The sequence below is a fragment of the Phyllostomus discolor genome, chromosome 9 (genome assembly GCF_004126475.2).
Source record: "Phyllostomus discolor isolate MPI-MPIP mPhyDis1 chromosome 9, mPhyDis1.pri.v3, whole genome shotgun sequence".
NCBI lineage: Eukaryota > Metazoa > Chordata > Mammalia > Chiroptera > Phyllostomidae > Phyllostomus > Phyllostomus discolor.
Genome location: NC_040911.2, coordinates 100710764 through 100730616, shown reverse-complemented (window position 1 = coordinate 100730616; position 19853 = coordinate 100710764). Strand labels below are relative to the sequence as shown.

Below are 19853 nucleotides of genomic sequence, written 5' to 3'. Positions count from 1 at the left end.
CGCTCACACGTGGCTGACCCAGCAAAGCCAGCCCAGCTCGCCCTGCTGAAAGCCACACCCCTCCTCCCGCACTTTCTGTCCAACGGCTTTCCTTCTCGCTGCGGGACTTACACAGTCTACATCTATTTTCCTTTTTAAAGTGGTTTTTCTCATCTGTAGCTCCTGTCCTCTAGAGAGTGAGTTTCACAATGAGCACACCTGGATGTCTGACTCCCTGCTACATCCACAGCGCTTGGGACCGCACCTGGCTACTAGAATGCACTCCGGGAATATTCGACGGGAGAAGGAATGACCCGCTTTTACGAGACTCCGGGTTCCCAGAATCCTGAGGGCCGTCACAGGTAAAGCAGTAGGTACCGCCCCACCTGCACGAGAGCCGTGGGCTGCGACAAGACGGCCACACCACGCAAACAGGTACAAGTGCGTGAAGAGGTGCCCAGCACTTCTGACCCCCAGGGGAATCAGAACCACGGGGAGCTATCACGTCACACCCATTGGAACGGTGACTGACGAGAAGACGAGAGAGGACAGTGGGGCAAAGACGAGGAGAGAGGGAGACCCCAGGGCACTGTTGGTGGGCGTGTCCATTGGTGCCGCCACGGAGGAAAACATATGGCGGTTCTCAAAAAAATTCAAAACACCCTGGCTGGCATAGCTCAGTGGATTGAGCGCGGGCTGCGAACCAAAATGTCGCAGGTTCGATTCCCAGTCAGGGCGCATGCCTGGATTGCAGGCCATGACCCCCAGCAACCGCACATTGATGTTTCTCTCTCTCTCTTTCTCCCTCTCTTCCCTCTCTAAAAATAAATAAATAAAATCTTTTAAAAATTTGTTTTTAAAAAAAAGAGAGAGCCACAAGGCAGGATGCATTGCTGAATGTCTAGTTTTCCCCCAAAGCCCCGAGAAAGCCATCCTCCCCACCGAGGGCTTTCCTGTGCTACAGTCCCAGGAGCTGGGGGGCCGAGGCGACCCGGCTAAGCTTCCGACGGTGGCCTCCTCTTGTCTGTCTGCACACGCACACCTAGCACCAAGTCCGGCAAAGAACAGGCACACAGTAATGGGAGATCTACTCATGCTGGTTATTGGAGAGGCTATTCTGTGGAGTAGACAGGGAACTCTTCCTCCTATTTATTTATAGTAAATGTGTGTGACTTTTACACTTCAAATTATTTGGGGGTATAGGCTATCCAAGGATAAATGGAATAAATGCCACAATAGTAGTTTCTGCTTTCTTGCAAAAGGAGCAATTTCACTTCTGAGCAAGCCTGGGTGTGAGATCTAGTTCATTGCCATTCAAATCCATCTACTCAACATAGCGGGAAGAACCGAATACTTTTTATTTGTTCATTTGCTTGCAATCCTTTAATATGAGTGAGCATATGCTCTATAAAATGCTCTATATGAACAAGTATATGCTCTATTCAGAAATCACAGATCATTAAGGAGCCTAGACTCAAGAAGACAAATAGAGAATATTCAAAGATTTATATCAGAATAATTGTCCTTTTAGCTGTAAATTCACCAATTAGAGGGGGAAACAGTTTTCCAACGAAAAGTCGTTTTCACCGATTAGACTTGTTTTTAGAGTGACATGCACGGGAAGCAAATGATTTCTTTTTCCGAGGCTGTTCAGATGCCTTTACATCCAAAAACAAAAAAAAAAGCTTCTTCACACATTCATGCACTCCATTTAAGGACTAGCATTTGTCAATGCAATGTTGCTTTTCACATATTCTTGGCACACCAAAAAGCTTCTCTTTAAAACAATGTCGAAAGCGCGGGCGGGAAGCTCTCCAGCCGGTCGAGAGAGTGCTCGTGTGTGGTGGTTTTTCAGTCCGTCCTGCCAAATGTCACCTGAGCGGCCCCCATTCCTGCAGGTGCGACGCCCGGAGTATCAGAGCAGATCGGCCAGGAGGTGCTCGGAGCGGGGGCGGGGCTGACACAGAGGCACCGCAAACGCAGCCGCCGCCGCCAGCTGTGAAATCACCGGGGAGCCTGCTGGCCACCTGCCGCCTTGCGTCGAGCGATAAACATTTCAGAACGGCTCGGTGGGGAATGCTGCCACAGTCAGGGTTTCGTGTCACCTGGGTCTCCCTGTAAACGTGGGGGGGCCTGCCCACGGGATGGGCTTCCCTGAGGGGTCCCGGTGTGGAAGTGGAAAGAAAAGAACAAGAGACAAGACAAACCTCAAAAGAAGTGATGTGTATCTCAGCCCCCAAAATATACTAATTGTTCTTTATCTCTAGAGGCAAGGAATGGCAAGTCATCGTGCAACCACACTTTTCTGAAACGTTTATGTTTCGACTCCAAATTTCCTCGAGGAAACAAATTGAGATTGGTCAGATTTGCTTATGGGGGCGTTGCGGGGGGGCAGGGGGAGAGATAGCATCTAGAAAACGCTGCTGACCTGTAATCATGACCCTGCTGCCTGGGAGAGATGGGCGACCCCAGCTGTGTGTGCCTGCCCTCCTAACTGAAAGAATACAAGGTCCCAGCTTTAAAGTAAACTAAGAAAGCGTACACCTCAGGAGGCCTGTTCACATTACCAACATCTTTGCAAGTCCGTTGCCCATTGGTGGACAGCCCTCCTCATGTGGGGCAGCTCCAATAACAATGGTAATATTCTGACACGATCACCCAGATGGTGTCGGGGAGCGCTGGTTACGGAAGTCTGAGCTCTCTTCCTCGGCTCTGTGGGAGTTCATTAAGTACTAGACTCCTCCTTCCGTGGGCGGAAACGTGACTTGGGGGCGGGGGCAGTGAACACAGGATACAATGCACAGATGATGCATTACAGAATTGTACCCCTGGAACCTGCACAATTCTATTAACCAGTGTCACCCCAATAAATTCAATTAAAAAAGGAAACATAAAAGAACTATGCTGACTGCCCGTAGAATGGTAATACTTTGCCTTTTCAGAAATCTACAGGGCTGGGAAGTAAGCAGATCCGAGAGTGACTCCTGAATCCACGATGTACTAGTCTCCCGCCTTTGGACCAAGGTGGGGATGATAATATTATACGGTCACCCAGCGGTTTAAATGAGAGAGAGTGCATGCCAAATGCTTAGGACAGCGACTTGCACATAGTGAGGGCTCAGTGAGTATTAGCGATTATTTTCGATGGAGGACACGCCAGCTAGGGCAGTTTCTCAGTCGAATAACCAGACCTCGTCATTCTTTCCTGGGAAGGGCTGCTCGCGAGTGTAGGTGTAACAGCACCTCAGGCCCCTCTGCCCATGAGGTGCCTGTAGTGCCCCCTGTCAGAGGGGTGACAAGCAAACATGTCTCCAGACACTGCCCCATGTCCCCGGGTGCCCAATCACGGCCGCAGGGAGCCAGCGTTCTGCCTCTCAGCCTCCTTCTGAGTGACCTTGCCAATCACAGGCCGTCGCTTCGCTCCATTTGCATTGGGCAATGAGGCAGTGTTGTACTGGACACATTTGGTTCATTGTTTTTAAACCTCGAAGTTATTCCCCTTCTGATAGTGTCAGAACTGCCTTCCTGCTTCGGGAGAACCATCTCTGTTCAGTTCACAGCCCGTGTGCTTTCCAGAAAGTGCTCCCGGTACAGTGCCCGACACCTTGTAAACGTACTGGTCAGCATATGGCAGAAACGGATCGCACTTCCCTTGGCTGATGGTGTGAGATCATCCCACATCTCCTAGAAGCCACCATGGGGAGCCAGAGCGACGCCGTCCTCGAAGAAACAGGACCCAGAGCTGAGGCCCAAGGTCATCGTTGACCCTGGTGAAGCTGAGCCTGCAGGCACCCCTGCTCCCTGGACTCTGAGGTAAGTGATCCAGTGAGTTTCTCTCCCACTCGTGGCCGTGGGCTGCTACCACGGCCTATTCTGTGCCGGCATTAGGGCAACGGTGTGTGCGTGTACCTTTACGCATCTCCATGGCGATCTTGTGAGATGCGTATATATGATACCCACGTGACAGGTGGCCAATGGGAACTCAGGACGTTAGCGGGCACACTCAGAGTCGCGCAGCCAGCATGTGGCAGAAATAGAATTTAATTTAGTTTTGGCCAACATCCAGTCTAGTTTATCACCCGTGCTCGCTGTTGGTCTTGAGGGGCGGGCTAAGGTCTTTGACAGGCGGGCTAAGGTGTTTGACAGCACTCCCGGTGTTCCGAACAGAAATATGGGGACACCTTTGTGGAAGCAAGCCTGGTATGTGAAAACAGTTCACCCAGAGAGGCTCAACCTCTATTCATTCATCCTTGTGAGGCAGGGAGGAAACTGTGTTAGTTAATAGGAAACTGCCTTGTTTTGAACATCCGAAAATAGCCGAGGAAATGATCTTCACCAATAAAGCAAGGCAGACACGAAAGCTTCGCGCTTGGGGGAGCAAGGGTGATCTGATTACCCTGAGCATCTTGACGGTAACTATAAAAATCCGTCTTTGTGTGAGTTGCAGGCAAACATATAAAATAGCAATATCACCTTGTGCTTAACACTGTATCCTGCCAGCGCAGGCCCTGTTCCAGAAGGAATCATAATAAAACATCAAAGATATTACCTAGGAGAAACCCAGCGCCCTCCTAGGCCATCTGTTTATGTGCATTTCTGCTTTTACCCTGCGAGGAAGTAAATCTCCGGGCAAACTTACAAGGGGAGGTCAGCACTTCGTCCAAGGTCAACAGCTAACAAGGAATAGAGATGAGAGCCTAGGGGCTCGCTGACTCTTGAACCAGGGTCCCGCGGCTGCAGCACGCTGGCTGAGGAATGAGCGAGGTGCCAAGAACACAATCTCCGGCCCTTGTCCTTCCCATCATTCAACCTCGCGTTTGCACCAGCCCCGAGAAGCGTGACACTGATTAAGAATGCTATTGAGACTCAAAAAATACTCAAGTCCCTGCGCTATCTGAGGCCCCAGGCTGCGTGCGACAGGTTGTGGGTTCTATAATCACCCAACTGCGGGAGTCCTTGATGAAATACCCGGAAGGTCAGACCATAAACAGGCCAGAGTCCCAGAGGAGAACTCTTCCGTTTTCCAAGGTGGCAGGGCTCCGTGGCCTTTGGTCAGAGGTCACTGGACAATTCTGAAATGTATGTCTCCAGCACATCCACACTTGGTATCCACCGTTTCTTTCGCCTGAACTCTTTCAGTATCTCTCCACAACTACATCGGCGCCCTGCATCCTGTTGTTTACAAATGAGGACCATGATCTCTCTCTCTCTCCCTCTCTCTCTCTCTCACCCACACCCACACACACCCACACACACACACATGCACACACAATACATTGGCTTAAAAAGTCTCTGGTTTCCTACAAGACTTAGGAGGAATATAAAAGTCTTTAAAAAAATTTAGATCCTTATAAGTTCAACCAGGTTTCAGTGTGAATGAATTAGTCTCGTAGTAGTAAAGCCTGGAATCTTGAGATAATTTCAAAAAAAGTTTCAAATAACCATAAGATACTACAGAAGCTTACAAGTTTACTAAGGTTTTAGTCTTCAGAAATTATGATTAGAAAACACACTTTTCCTACTAGGATTCCCTAGAAATAGGGAATCAAGGAACAATGGGAAGATATTCGTGTTTGAATGTGTGCTGTCTGAAATGTCCCCAAATGCCCAGACCAGGGCAGAGTTCCCCCGTGTATCAGTATGAAACAAGAGTGGGAATGCCCTGGGTCTATGGTCAACATAAAAGGCTATTATAAAACATATTTATACTTTGATGTTATTGGTTAGAATGAACACACAAATAATATCTGGGACCCAAACAGGAAAAAACATCCACCTGCTCAAGCGAATTCTTAATTTTCTCTGTAGAGACTTTCCCCACAAGGACCATAAAAAGTAATTCTGACTGAATCCTGCTTCCACCCCGCAGGGACACAGTTCTGAAGGAAGAACCCTGCTCCGAAGACCCAGGTCTCCTTCCCTAACACAACAACCTTCTCAGACTCTGGGAGACCCCCTGACTCACGTACAGCGTCTCCATGCTGCACTGGAAATGATGCTGTACCTGGAATTCACTTTCAAGATTGAAAATAAATGGGCCAGCCCTGGCTGGCGTAGCTCAGTGGATTGAGTGCGGGCTGGGAACCAAAGCATCGCAGGTTCGATTCCCAGTCAGAGTACATGCCTGGGTTGTAGGCCTGCATGATCCCCAGCAACCACACATTGATGTTTCTCTCTCTCTCTCTATCTCCCCGCCTTCCCTCTCTAAAAATAAATAAATAAAATCTTTTAAAAAATTTTTTAAAAAAGAAAATAAATAGGCCAGAGAAGAGCTGTATGGGAAAGCAGAATTTAAAAACTTCCCAGAATGGTTGTAAGAGCATCAAATGGATCGTATTTCTGAAAAGCAAGTTGTAAATAACTGGGCTTTGTTTAAAATACTGGAATGAACAGACTTATTTGAGTGGAAACTTACTGTCACATATGCAGGTGGACTGGGGTCTCAGGTGGCTAGAACCTCTGTGTTTACTCTCTTTATATGAAGTACCACATTCCTGTCCAGTTAGACACACAACTTACTTTTGAAGTCACAAATTGATGGATTTCAATTTGAATGCAGTGTCAGGCCATTTAAAGGACTTCTGTTTCTCAAAATTTAGTCACTTACATTTCTAACATATAACATGTATAAACAGTGTTTTAAAAAGAGAGCCTAAGCCCTGGCTGGCATAGCTCAGTGGACTGAGCGCGGGCTGCCAACCAAAGCATCGCAGGTTCAATTCCCAGTCAGGGCACATGCCTGGGTTGCAGCCCATGGCCCCCAGCAACCACACATTGATGTTTCTCTCTCTTTCTTTCTCCCTCCCTTCCCTCTCTAAAAATAAATAAATAAATCTTTAAAAAAATAAAAGAGGACTTTAAAAAAAAGAGAGAGAGGGCCTACACTGAGGAAGGACAGTGAGACACTGATCAGACTGGTCTTTTCGTAGCTAACGACCCACCCACCCAGACGCTGGGCAGCCCTGTGCCCTTGCCCGGACTAAGGCCCGGGAGGACAAAGGGAAACCCCAGCAGCACCTGCTGTGCGGGGCCCTGCGGTGAGCTGGTCTTAGAGTCACCCTCCTCCAGCGCCAGCGTCACTGGTCCCACTGTGAGAAAAAGGAGGTGGAACTTGACCACCTGCAGCTTCAATGAAGTCCGTGCCCCCCCCCCACCCCACTGATAACCAACCGCAGTCAGCTCAGACCAGGAAATGTAAACAGAGTAACAACAGGGAAGTTTTCCCAAAACCAAGGAGCTTGATCCAGTACATTTTTACCTTGTTCAACCTCAGTCTGTGGTACGCGGTCAAACCACAAAGTGCAAATTCATACCATGTTCACGAAGCATGAGACTCGCCCGTGGAAAAGAACGCCGTGTTTATCGATATGTGGCTAGTTTACAGCACGCCCTCCGAACACTGTAGGGTCATACACAGCTCTACGCATGTGTGGTGCCAGGTGGGTCTCATGTGTAAACCAAGGCCTCCAACGATGTGCACCTGGGGGAGGGGGTGGGGGTCTCAGGGTGAGGGACATGGACAAACGATCGCGAAACTCACCTCCCTGCCTCAAAAGTGAACCAAGCGGCATCTCGTCCGTACCGCCGCAGGGCGCTTAGCGGCCAAGAGATGAGTTTGACTCTGGGATTCTGGACGTCCCAAAGACAGATGTGCTCATAAGTAATCTGCAAGGCACATTCGCCATGTACATCTAAGTTAGGAGATGGCATCAAATACACATTGAATCTCTCTGGGAGAAAAACAGAAGGTTAGTCTAAAATCCCCAGGAATAAAACATCAAAGACAATGTAGGAACACAGAGGCATTGCAAACATAATTCAAGCTCAAACAGTCTAGCTTTTGACTGAACACGCAAAAGGGTAAACCTTCCTCCTAAGTTAGCAGTCCAGGAAAATGATTTTTTTTAATGAAGACCGTATTACATCACATAATTATGAGATAGTCTGCCTGTCAGCACACCCTAAACACTATTTAAATGAGCAAAGACCATTTTTAGACTCTTTCAATTTGCATAATAAAAACACGTGTGTGCCAATAAAAGGCTGAGCACGGAAACCATGAAAACATTTTTTTTCCCTGCCAGGTACATATTAATTGCACCCACACTTTTGTGTTCACAACAGATGCAGGTGTGAAATAATTGTCATCTAGTTTAATGATGTTCAAGTTATATGGATTAACTTGTAATTTTCATAACTACATGAATGAAACTGTATCCCAAATTATTTAAAGAAAACTTGACACTAATGCCATGCATGTAATAGACCTACATTTTGGAAAAATTCCCATGGATACATTTGAACTAGTTTTAACAGTGAGCTGTCTTCAGCGAAATGCTAGAAAGAAATATTCATTCGCTTGTTGGGATGACTGTTTAAAATTTAACTAAGATTATTCTAAATATAGCTCTTGGTTCATTACAGCAACCAAATTTTCATTTCTACAGGTATAATTGTGGCATTTCTATTATATTTTTAGAAAAGTCATTAACTTAAGATTACAGAGGCAAAAATCTTTAAGTGAAATATGAACAGGAATATTACCATTATGGCAAACACATTTTCACCTATCCATCATTGTGGTAGATTGCATACATCTGACAACAGAGTGTGATGCTAATAACATTAATGCCATTCTACATTAATTACTTTATTGCAGTAAAGATATCACTGGAATTTCCCATAGGTTTTAGTTGAATTCGGTAAGTAGGAGTGTCAAGACTGTGTTTGTGAAATGTATTCATGCATGTATTATTCAAGTTTTCTAAGTTATTTCAAACTCCCTCTAACCAAATAGTTGCTGGAACAAGTAAGAAAGACCGTCATCGTTAATTAAAAAGTAGGAGAGACCATTACCAGTTTATTTGCGTAACAGTCTTTTACAGCTGCCCTGCTCACCAGTGAAAACAGTCACGGTAGTGAGAGCGGCCCTCTCTACTACGAGTACTTGAAATTACACAAACCGACATCATAAAGAGCCTTACAAGACATAGTCGAGTTTCAGAATCATCCCTGGTGCTCCTCTACCAGAGGTACTCTTACTCCCATTTGACAGAAGGGGAAACTGAGGCACAGAACACTGGCCCAGGACAGGTAACTCCCAGGTGCAGCCACGTCTCGAATGCAGTGCGTAGCACCATCAGAAGGCAGCTTTGCACACACAAACTTGTGAAAATATGTGCTGATCAGAGGACTCTAAACTTAAAAAGAAATCAAAACCTGTCATGTTTTCCTCTTTACGTGCATCTGTCTGTGAGGCACTTGGGTACGCCCTCCAAGTCGGGGCGCTTCCTGACTTAGGGGCGCAGGGAAGGGTCATGCACTCGGCTGTCTGACCTGCCACAGGTCCGCCGGCCCGCAGCTCCCCTTCCCGGTCTGCAAAGAGGCTCCTGGGAATGAGCGGGCATTTCTAGGTCTCCGTCAATAACATGTCTGTGAAGGTGGGTTGTGGCCGGTACGGGCCATGCGAAATGGTCCCAGACCGTGAATGTGTCGTGAAGACACCACCCCCCAATTCGAGGGAAGGATGTTTTTTTTCTAATGATTCGAGTGCGCACCCGGGAAAGGGTTGGCCCAGTTCCGTCTCTGCTGTGGCCCCAGCCAGGCCAGGGGGCCCCACAGCCTCGCGGGGATCACGTCAATAGGCCACAGCAGAACTCGGGGGTCCGATCTACCTTGTCCCACGCCTCAGCCATTTGGAGACAAGGAAGCGATTCCCACCTCCGGGCTCACACTGTAAACCAACATTGATTTTTGCTGAAGTGTTCATGAATATTTTGGTCACTATTACATAAAATGATTTATTCCTGGGTTGAATGTTGAGCTCAAAGAGTTGGCTCAAGTGTTTCAGTAGAAAGGAAAAAAAAAAAAAGAAATCACAGACTTAGGTAGGTTTACACTTGATGAAATATTCATAAAGTTCAGATTCTATTAAAAACACTGGAAGGCTTTCAATGAAAATTGTAAGTGGAAAAGGCAAGGCGTACACCCACGACACAGTCAAATCCGTGCATTCTATCTACGGGCCCAAACATATGGTCTGGAATCAAACCCTAGCGACTGGAACTGGAGTGAGCTCTTTAGCTCTTTTAAGCCTCTGTTTCCCCATCTGTAAAATGGGAAAGCAATCGTACCTCTGTCCTAGGGCTGCTGAGAAAATTAAATAGTCTATATGCCTCTTCCACAGAGACAGGCACAGAGCAGGATCCCCCCAAATTCTAGCTGATGTTGCTAATGCAGACATAGTCAGAGTGTGCATCTAAAACACATAAAGAAGTGAAACCCACTGAAATAGTAACACTGGTTTTAGGGGGAACAAAAGGGTTTTTTTGCTTTTACGTGCATTTCTTTTTTTTACAACTCGAAGCATTTTGCGTCATGAAGATATCTTACGTTTTGTTATACAGGGACCAAACGGGTCTATAAACGGGCAAAGGAGACAAGTCTCTCTACGTACCACTCTGCTCTCTCTCAACCCCAGTAGCCAGCAGGTCGGGCTCCCCGAGGCTGATGTCGTTGATCCGCGTCCCCACGCACTCCGCCTGGAGCACTTTGCACCACTCGTCAGCCTCGAGATCTGCGGGAAGGGCCAGCAGGCGACCCCGTGAGCCCAGCGCCCGCCCGTGTCAAACCAAACCCGGAGGCTGCAGCCCCTCCCCGCCGCGCACAAACCTGATTCGCAAGCAAAGGTCTTGGAGGTATCGTCACTGAAATAAATGCCCACGGCGTGCTTCTTGGTGCTCTTCGGCAATCGCGCCACGTTCTTCACGTTGTTGAGTTCCGTGACCTGGAAAAAACGGACAACGGCGAGTCTGATCGCGTTCCCCGGAGGAGTGCTTCCCACCCACACCCCCAGACTCCGGGCAGCAGACAGGGACAGCAGGAGGGACGCGGCTGGGTGGGAAAGCGTGGATCCCTTCTGGGTTATCCTTAATGCACCTTCCTACAGCTCCTATCCATCCAGAGGCCTGTGATGTGGCCAGGCTCACCTTCACGGAGGTAGAAAGCTTGTTCTGGCTGTTTTATTTGGTTTTTTTACCTGCCAAAGGCTGTGCCTTCTCCATGGTTCTCATGTCTGCCTGCATCATGGTGAATGGCCTTTCAGATACTCGCAGGTGAGGAAACACCCCACTAACCCCCAGCAAAAACCCATCCAGTTCATGACTAAACCATCTCCCTGTTCGCCAGCCCCAGGGGGACCGTCTGGCCTCTCACCAACGGCCCCCACTCAGCATCTGAGTCCTGGATCCTGACACAGAGAGCTGCTCTGTGAAGGGCGCGCCCGCCCTCAGACTGCCCAGCTTCCCAGGGGCCAGGCAATCTCTGTTTCACTCAGAGGCAGAGAAGTCTGCATCGGTGACGCCTGGTTCCCATGAGCAGGGAAAGACCACCCATTCCACACCGTCCCGCCTCTTCCCACCTCTCTCCCACCACTTCATGGCTCCTTTAGCGCTTGTACAGACCGCTCCCCTCCCACGTGGGGGACTGCTTACTGAGTTTCCAGAATGGCTGTGCCCCTCTGGTTACAGCCGGGTCCCCGCTGCAGGCCAGGGGCTGAGATTTGGCTCCTGCCTGACGGAAGGTTTCGGTGGCTTCAGGGTTGAGTAGTGACAAGGTAGATCACGCTTCCCCACCTACAAGAGCTCCCCTTCCAGGAGCTCCTTGCTGTTATGCGAAAGAATGTGCCTGCCATCCATCTTTACCTTCCGTCGTTGGGACCATTTCTTCCACCTGTTGCTCTAAATTCAATAAGCGCCTGGCTCCAGAAGCAGGCAAGGAGCTAAATAAATATCCTCAATGAGCAGGCTAACCTCATTAGTTTGTTTCCCTGCTTTTTTTACTTCCACTGGCTCTCTTTATAATATAAATGCAAATTTCTTAGCATAAAAACCATACAAGTTGCTATAGACCGAATGTTTGTGCCTCTCCCCGATCCATAGATCAAATCCTACCCCAACCCCCAGCCGAGGTGATGGTGTGAAGAGGTGGGGCCTTGGGGAGGGGCTTAGGTCCTGGGGGTGGAGCTCTCCTGAATGGGGTCAGTGCCCCGTAGAAGAGACCCAGAGGGCTCCCTGGTCCCTTCTGCCGCCTGAGGACACAGCAAGAAGATGCCGTCTATGAACCAGAAAGAAGTTCTCACCAGACACTGAAGCTAACAGGGCCTTGACCTTGGACTTTCTAACCTCGAGAACTGTGAGAAATAAACTTCTATTGTTTATAAACTGCCCAGTTCAGGACATTCTGTGATAGCAGCACAAACGGACTGAAACGCGGTCCCCAGCCTTTTGGCACCAGGGGCCGGTTTTTCCACGGACGGGGCGGGGGCCAGGGGGTGGGACAGGGGGCAGAGCTCAGGAGAGCTTCCCTCTCGGCCCGGTCCCCAACAGGCCACAGGCAGCTACCGGCCCACGGCCCAGGGGCTGGGGACCCCTGGACCAAGACACCAGTGTCCCCCAAAGCTCGCCAAGCCGGTCTCCCTGGTGGCGCAGCACTGCCTGACTCATCCTCCAAGTGCACCAAGCCCCTTAGGGTTTACGGGATAAAACGGTTCATAGTCGATTTATGTCTGTGCCGCCGCCCCCACACCAGCCTCTGTCGTTCTGCCACGACGACTCGCCGCTCTCTCCCCTCCCAGTGTAAACCCGCCGGAAACACGAGGTCCAGGTGGACTTTTCAAAGCTCACGTCTGAGCATGTCTATGCATACAGTGCTTCAACGACTTCCCACGCATGGCGCTTGGGGCAAAAGCCCAAATCCTTGGGATGACCATCAGGACCCTCGGTGGCCCTCCCCACAGCTGTCTCACCGGTCTTCTCCCCGTCACCGTCGCCTCCTGCCCTGTGCCCCAGCCACTCGGGCCTTTCCTTCGTTCGTTCCCAGAAGGGCCCGGGACTCTCCAGGCACAGGGCCTGCCCCCCCCACCCCGACGTTGCCCCCCTCACCTCACAGGACTTAGTTTAAACCTGGGTTCCTGCACAGCCCTGAAAGATACCCCCCACCCCAATCCCATCTGTTCTCCGTCTGCAGGCTCTACCCTCCGGGGCCGACTTTTTTTTCTTTTTTTTTTTAAGATTTTATTTATTTATTTTTAGAGAGGGAAGGGAGGGAGAGAGAGAGAGACATCAATGTGCGGTTGCTGGGGGCCATGGCCTGCAACCCAGGCATGCACCCTGACTGGGAATCGAACCTGCGATGCTTTGGTTTGCAGCCCGCACTCAGTCCACCGAGCCACGCCAGCCAGGGCTGGTGGCGTCTTTTCCCTCAGCCCGCCGATGGCTGCGCGGGCTGTGGTTCAGCGCCCGGCTAGCCTCTGGAGTGCAAGTCCCATGGGCCAGGGACAGTGTACATCCCCTGAGTGTAACACACGGCTTGCTGCAGAGCAGAAACCCCGTCAACAGGTGTGGACTTGAACAGAAGAACACACCCACGCACAAACGTGCTTGCAAGGCGCGTCTCCCAGGTGAAAGCCTCCCTCTCCTGCCTCTTTTTTCTGGGGAAATTTTCCTTCTCCTTTAAGGTCGGCTTCCTCTGGGAAACCTGCCCCGACCTTCGTGTGAATTAATTGTTCCTTCCTTTCTGCTTCCGTGTATGATGCAGGAAGCTGTATTCTATTATCCGCTGTTGTGATTAATCCACTTATCTCTCCGGTGCGCAGCTAGACGCGAGTCACCTGTCAGTGACTTACTGGTGGACTCAGTGAGAAACAGGCATAGGAGAGCCGGCATTTGCCAAGCCTGCACGAGACGCCACGCTCCGTGCTCGGCTGTTCTTGCACGGTATGGCTCGTTGGATCTGCACAAACCCTGTGAGAAAGAGAGTATCATCGATGTTTTCAAGATGAAGAAACTGAGGCTGAGAAAGCTCCAAGTCAGGTGCTCAAGCTCACAGCTAAACAAATAGCAGAAGCAAGCGCTGACGGAGGCAGCCATGTAACCCTGAATCCTACGCTGTTTGGCCGCCTGAATGAAATGCTAATGACGGACCGACTTGAAAAATGCCCAGCGCAAAGAATCTTCAGCCCTGCAACTCATCTCCTGTTTGAGGGTCTCTTTCTTTTCCCAGGGCGGGGGTGGACCTAGGATGTGGGTGCCCCAGGCTTCAGGCTGACCCCCTACAGAGTCCCTATATAAGAGTGGTCTACCCTCGTCTGAACACGGCAACTCCCGAATGCATCACGGCATTTATTACCCATCCGTTAAGGGCCAAGAGGAAGGAATAAGTCACCCGAAAGAGCCAGGAAACGTAGGAAGAACTGCATGAGTCAGAACACAATTACCCATCTTGGAAACTGGTTCAGATAATAACAACCTGGCACCCCTGTGGGGAGGGGACCGAGTGTCCCCAGAGCCAGCAGGGTGCTGATTCACAAGTGGAAGGGAGATCAGGTTCTGAAGCAACAGGGTCTGTCCCTAAATCGGAACCACACCTTAGTGAGCACCTGTGCGCACATACCTGTAACCACCCCCAAACGCACCCCCTTTCCGTTTTCTTCTCCAAGGTCTACTTAAGCCTACTGAATCCAGCTACACCACCAAACAAGACCAGAAACAATCTGTACGGTTTACTGAAAACGTCAATATTAGAAGCATTGAAATACTTGATTTCCTCCAGAAACTGGGCGTGTACTTTCCAAAACCCATTGTTAGCTACAGGCTTAATCTGATTGTGGTACACCCTGGGCCAATTCAGTCCTTGAACTAATGGAAAAATCTCGGAACATAGCGGCTCCTAGAAAAATCCGCCAATACTAAGATCCCAAACACTAAATAGGAAGTTCTGTGATGTGTGTGATGCGCGAGGTGTGTTTCTGAACGCGAGGTCAGAAGGGATTAGGTAAAGAGAAGAAGTGGCAAGAATTTGTTCTCTCTCTAGAATTGGGGATTATTTAAAGTCCGACCAAAGGCACATTCTGCACCCCGCAGAGACCTTCCTTTCCTTCTCTAGATTGGATTATTTGTTCACAGTCGTCCATCCCCCCTCGGCCCTTGTGACTCTCTCCCCATGACTTTGGACTTGGCTGCACGACTGGCTTTGGCCAACAGAATGGAAGCAGATATGCCGCGTCCACCAACTGAAATGCGTGTGTAATTAGGTCAGTTCCTCTCTCCCTGAGCTTCCACCTTCCACCCTAACAGCATCACCCTCTTCCTCCCTGGATCTCTGAATGTGCAGACAGATGGATCTCCACCGAATCAGACGAACCCAGCTGTGCCCAATACACTCACATTCAACCCAGGTCCCTCGCGGAACAAGGGCAGGAGGTAAAAATCATGTTGCTATCATCTAATAAAATGTTGGAATGGTTGCCACAGCAGATGTTGGCCAACACACCCTCTGGCTGATTTCCTTTTGACTGAGAATTTCCAAAGAATTTTTTTTTCTCCAATCCCACTGTATACCAACCCCGCTTCTAGCGCAGAGGGGACCAGATTTCCTAGTCCAATACATAATAACACACACGAGCAATGCAAAACTGATGGGTTTTATTTGATCAGTTAAATCTTTTTTTTTAACTTTTCCAAGGAAATCACACCGTGTCACATTAAATTGAAGTAGAGCCAATCTCATTAAATGAGGGAATGGGTCCCACCCACCCCTTTTCTCAACAGTAATAGATGTAAGTCCATGGCTCAGGAAGGAAGCTCACCCACTTCTGTCAACTACAGAACGTCGGATGGTTACAATATGATCTGGAGTCCTCCGGGCACTATAGCACCCTTGGTACTGTCATGAATCCCGTTCAAGGATGAATAGTGAGAATCAGGGAAGAAACCATTATAACGTCATAGGTCGCAGGGAAGGGTGGAGCCCCACCCACAGCTAGAACTTCTGGCTTCTCTGTCTGCGTGTTTTTCCTAATACTACACTCCATGACGTGTGCTCCTTAAAATACTTTTTACTAAAATATTTTTAGTAAAAACACTAAAAAAATTAATGAATGAATAAATGCGTGAATAAGGAAACAAATGAGGAGAAGTAAAGATGTCAGTGGCTTTGGAGACAAACACATCAAAGATATGTCTGCCCATCGTAAGCCGTACCTTTAAAGGTGAAGGGGGGGGGAGGAAATAAGGAATGCAAATCTTAGTTCCTAAGTAAAAATAAAGTGTTTGTCCACTCAAATAAACAAAAGGTCATCTGAACTAAAATCATCTTTTCTACTTGGACCTTAAAATGTTGAAGAGCCCTGGCCAGTGTGGCTCAGTGGATTAAGCAACAGCCTGCGAACCAAAGGGTCGCCGGTTCAATTCCCAGTCAGGGCACATGCCTGGGTTGCAGGCCAGGCCCCCAGTTGGGGGTGTGCAAGAGGCAACTGATTGATTTTTCTCTCACACATTGATGTTTCTCTCCCTCTCTCTCTCTTCTCCTCTCTAGAGAATAAATAAAACTTTTAAAAAGTGTTGAAGAAAATCCAGCTTTCCAGGAAGCACCTGCTTTTATCTGGGTACATGGGGCACCATGGTTTACACCAGAACTCTGCTCTAGTGAAATTCTGTGTGGGACACCCAGCACGGGAGTCTAAATATCAGGTAGTCGGGGTCAAGAACATATAGTGAAGGACGGAAATCTCAAGACTACAGGCTAGAATCTTGACCTGTGTACACACCTGCGTAGCCACCACCCAGATGGACAAAAGAGACATTTCAATCAAAACCACCACTTCCTGGGTCAGTACCACCCACAGAGAAACCCACTACTCTGACCTTCATCACCATTGGTTAGCTCTGACTTTGTAAAACCTTCATGTATTTTTCTGTGTCTGGATTCCTTCACCCAACATGTGGCTGTGAGACTCGTCCCTGCCGTCACATATTTAAAACGTTTTGGCATCTGAGTAGCAAGTACACCACTGTGCGGGTGACCACATTGTTTACATTAAACTTTTTGCTTGCTTTCACTTAGACAAATCTCTTGCAGAAAAACTTATTACCTGACTTTAAGAAATATACTGTTGGAGTATAATATTATCCAACAGTATAAGCCACTGTCTTTTAATACAGGTGTTAAGTCAACTTAAATTAATTTTTAGATTGACATTTTTTGAGAATTCTTTCAGTCCTCTTTTATTCTGGTTCCTTTATGCTTCATATTTTTTAAACCAAAACTTTGGATTTTCTTTGTTTTTTCCCTCCCTCTTCTTGTTGCTCCAGGAATTCTGAGTTCATCCTTTTCTTTTCTGAGATCTTTCTTTTCCTTTTATTTTGAAGATTTTCAAACAGAAAAGCTGGAAGAGTAATACTGTACTACACCCTTTTACATGAGGGACTTGTGTGGATTTGGGTATCCAGGCGGTCCTGGAATGAATCTGCTGAGGGATGGTGGTACCACGTACACCAAGCACCTAGGATTGACAATTAGGAACGTTTTGCCAACTTTACTTTATTTGCTTCATCTCTCTAAGCATACATACATGTGAGTGCTGGTGTGTGTCCACACATACGTGCATATGCACTTGGTTTCGGTTGAATTATTTGAAAAAAAATTGCAGGCATAGACACAACTTCCGCAAATATTTCTCACGAAGAACAAGGTTCTTCTCATCTCAGTGTCACTTTTCACCGTAAGGAAACAGGGAAGAATCCCTTGTATCATCTCATTGCCATCCCATATTCAAAGTTCCCTGCAAGTCCCCACATGTCTTTGCGAGCCGGGCCCACACCCTCTGCCGTCACCAATCCAGGATCCAGTGACGATGTGGACACTGCATCTCTTCTCATATCCGAGCCACTTTGAACTTAGACGAGTCCCCACATCTTGCAAATGGCACTACCATTCTGGGATGATTACGTCGGTAAACTATTCCATGTTCTAGATGTTCGCTCTTCCACGGAGCCCTTAACTTTTCCATTCCCAGCACTTTTCTGCAGTGGAAGTCACTAGGAAAGGCTTGAGGAGATTCAGGTACCATTTTTGTTAAGAAACCTTTTGTCAGAGAGCCTGTGGGCTTCACGCTGCATCGTCTTGGAAGGCACATCGCGCCTGTGCATCCCTGTATTAGTGAGGCTCTCTCTGATCCCCGGGAGGTAGCCACCGTTTCTCTCCATCATAAAGTAGCAATTCTTCTACTGGTTTTTCAACGATCCTCTGGTATCTTGTGAATACCCTGTTCTCCAACCATCTTTCAGGGAAATGTCTTAGCATCCATGGGAGACTCTTACCTGCAAAGTACTATTCTTTTAATCCAATTGGTTTGTCCACCTGAGCCCATGCAAGTAGGATGGACAGATTCGAGATAAATATAAGACACTGACACTGCTCCCACCCGTACTGCTTTTTATGAAAGTAATCTGGAAACACAGATCACAGATATTACTAGAGCCACTATTATTATGCATTACTTCAACATGTGTAGCTACAGCGCTGAATCAGGTGAGCAGTTCAACTGTGTAGAATTCACTCTGTCTGTTTAGCTGGCATGAGTGCTCACCGTACACCCCATATGCATTCCGCCATCCTCATCCTTGGTTTTAAACGTGGATCTGTCCACCGGTGAGCTGTTGCAGACAACTGAGCAGCTCACCTGAGAAGGAAGCCACGCCGCTGTGACTTCGAAATAACCACCCGTCCCTTCACGGCCATGGCGGCAGGGACAGCCAGGTCGCTGCTGCCACCACTGCAAGTTCTAACTGGTTGGTTAGGATCCGAAGAACACCATGTCCAGGCGAATCGGGGGGTCCATTTAGGTTACACTTCTGGAGCCTGTGGTGCAGGGTTATTGGTGACTCTTGGCTTCTGAAGCTTTTGGAGAGCACCCGCAGAGCATCTTATTGGGGCCTTCCAACCCTCCCCCTTGCTGTGAGGCAGCCTCCCTCCCACCGAGACTCGAGGCAGACGGGGAAGGGGGTCCACCCCGCCCTTCCAGGACCAACCTGGGGACGACAGAAGGCCACTTCGCTGGGGGTGTGCTTTTGGCTTCAGCAGGTTGGTTTGGTTGCACAGCCCTGCCTGAAGATCAGTCTGAACAAACCTGGGTTCACTGTTCCCAAGATACCTCGCAGCCACGTGCCCCTCCCCCACACTCTGAGTCCCTCAGAGAGAAGCGGACTTCTCTCCGCAGCTGGAAGAAATAAATCTGCACCTCGGCGTCTCCATGTCGGTCCTGCTCACCCGCGGGACCGCTCGCTCTGCGGCGCTTCCGGAGTGTTCCTACCCGCCTCTCTGCAAATCCAGCCCCTGCGATGCTAGCGCTCACTACACCGAAGTGAGACAAGGGCAGTGCCCGATTTATTGCTTCCTTATCTTAAAAGCCTAAACAACGTCCATTTTCTTTCCGTGGTCTCTTTGTCCCGGGAAGCAACATTTCTCTGTGTGTCCCCTCCTATTGTCTAGAAACACTCCCCCTCCAGCCACTGCCACGCTTAGCCAGCCATGGATTCGCCTCTCACTGACACCGTTCGGGGTCGTTCCACACTTCTCACCGGCTTCACCTCCCTCCTTAGCGCTGAGCAGCCACACCGATGACAGACGGGGTATTTACGTACGGATTTCCTTCTTCTCTGTCCCTTCCCCGGATCTCCAGGGCCCAGAATGGCGCCTTGCACCGTGCACACCCTCGGTGAGTACATGTTACATGTTCTCCCTCGGTAACAAGGAGGCCGAGGCACGGCGATGCGGGTCCCGTGCCCAGGGCGGGACAAATCCCAAACAGGGGCAGAGGCAGGATGCGACTCCAGGCAGGCAGGCAGGCAAGCAGGCTCTTCCTCCTGTGTCAGACACTGGGCTCTGTGCACTCCATGGCGAGGCCGTTATTTAGGGGTTCACATCTCTAAGGACTGCTGCTCGTCTGTGCCCACGGTGCATACAAGCATGCCGAGGCTTCCAGCGGTTTATTTGTTTCCCAGCTGGCCGACAGGTGCGCTGGGATCCGACACAGG

General features: G+C 49.0%; 1 protein-coding gene across 2 annotated transcripts in view; it reads right to left on the bottom strand.

Annotated features, from left to right (window-relative positions):
• The window catches only part of DOK5 (docking protein 5), a 123122-nt gene that overhangs the window by 35286 nt on the left and 67983 nt on the right, over window positions 1–19853 (bottom strand). For both annotated transcript variants that reach the window (XM_036009978.1, XM_028524166.2), the window contains exons 3-5: window positions 10651–10765; window positions 10436–10555; window positions 7520–7709 (exon numbers count right to left, since the gene is read on the bottom strand). In XM_036009978.1, coding sequence (XP_035865871.1) covers window positions 7520–7709; window positions 10436–10555; window positions 10651–10765 — 425 coding nt within the window. The remainder of the gene's footprint in view (window positions 1–7519; window positions 7710–10435; window positions 10556–10650; window positions 10766–19853) is intronic.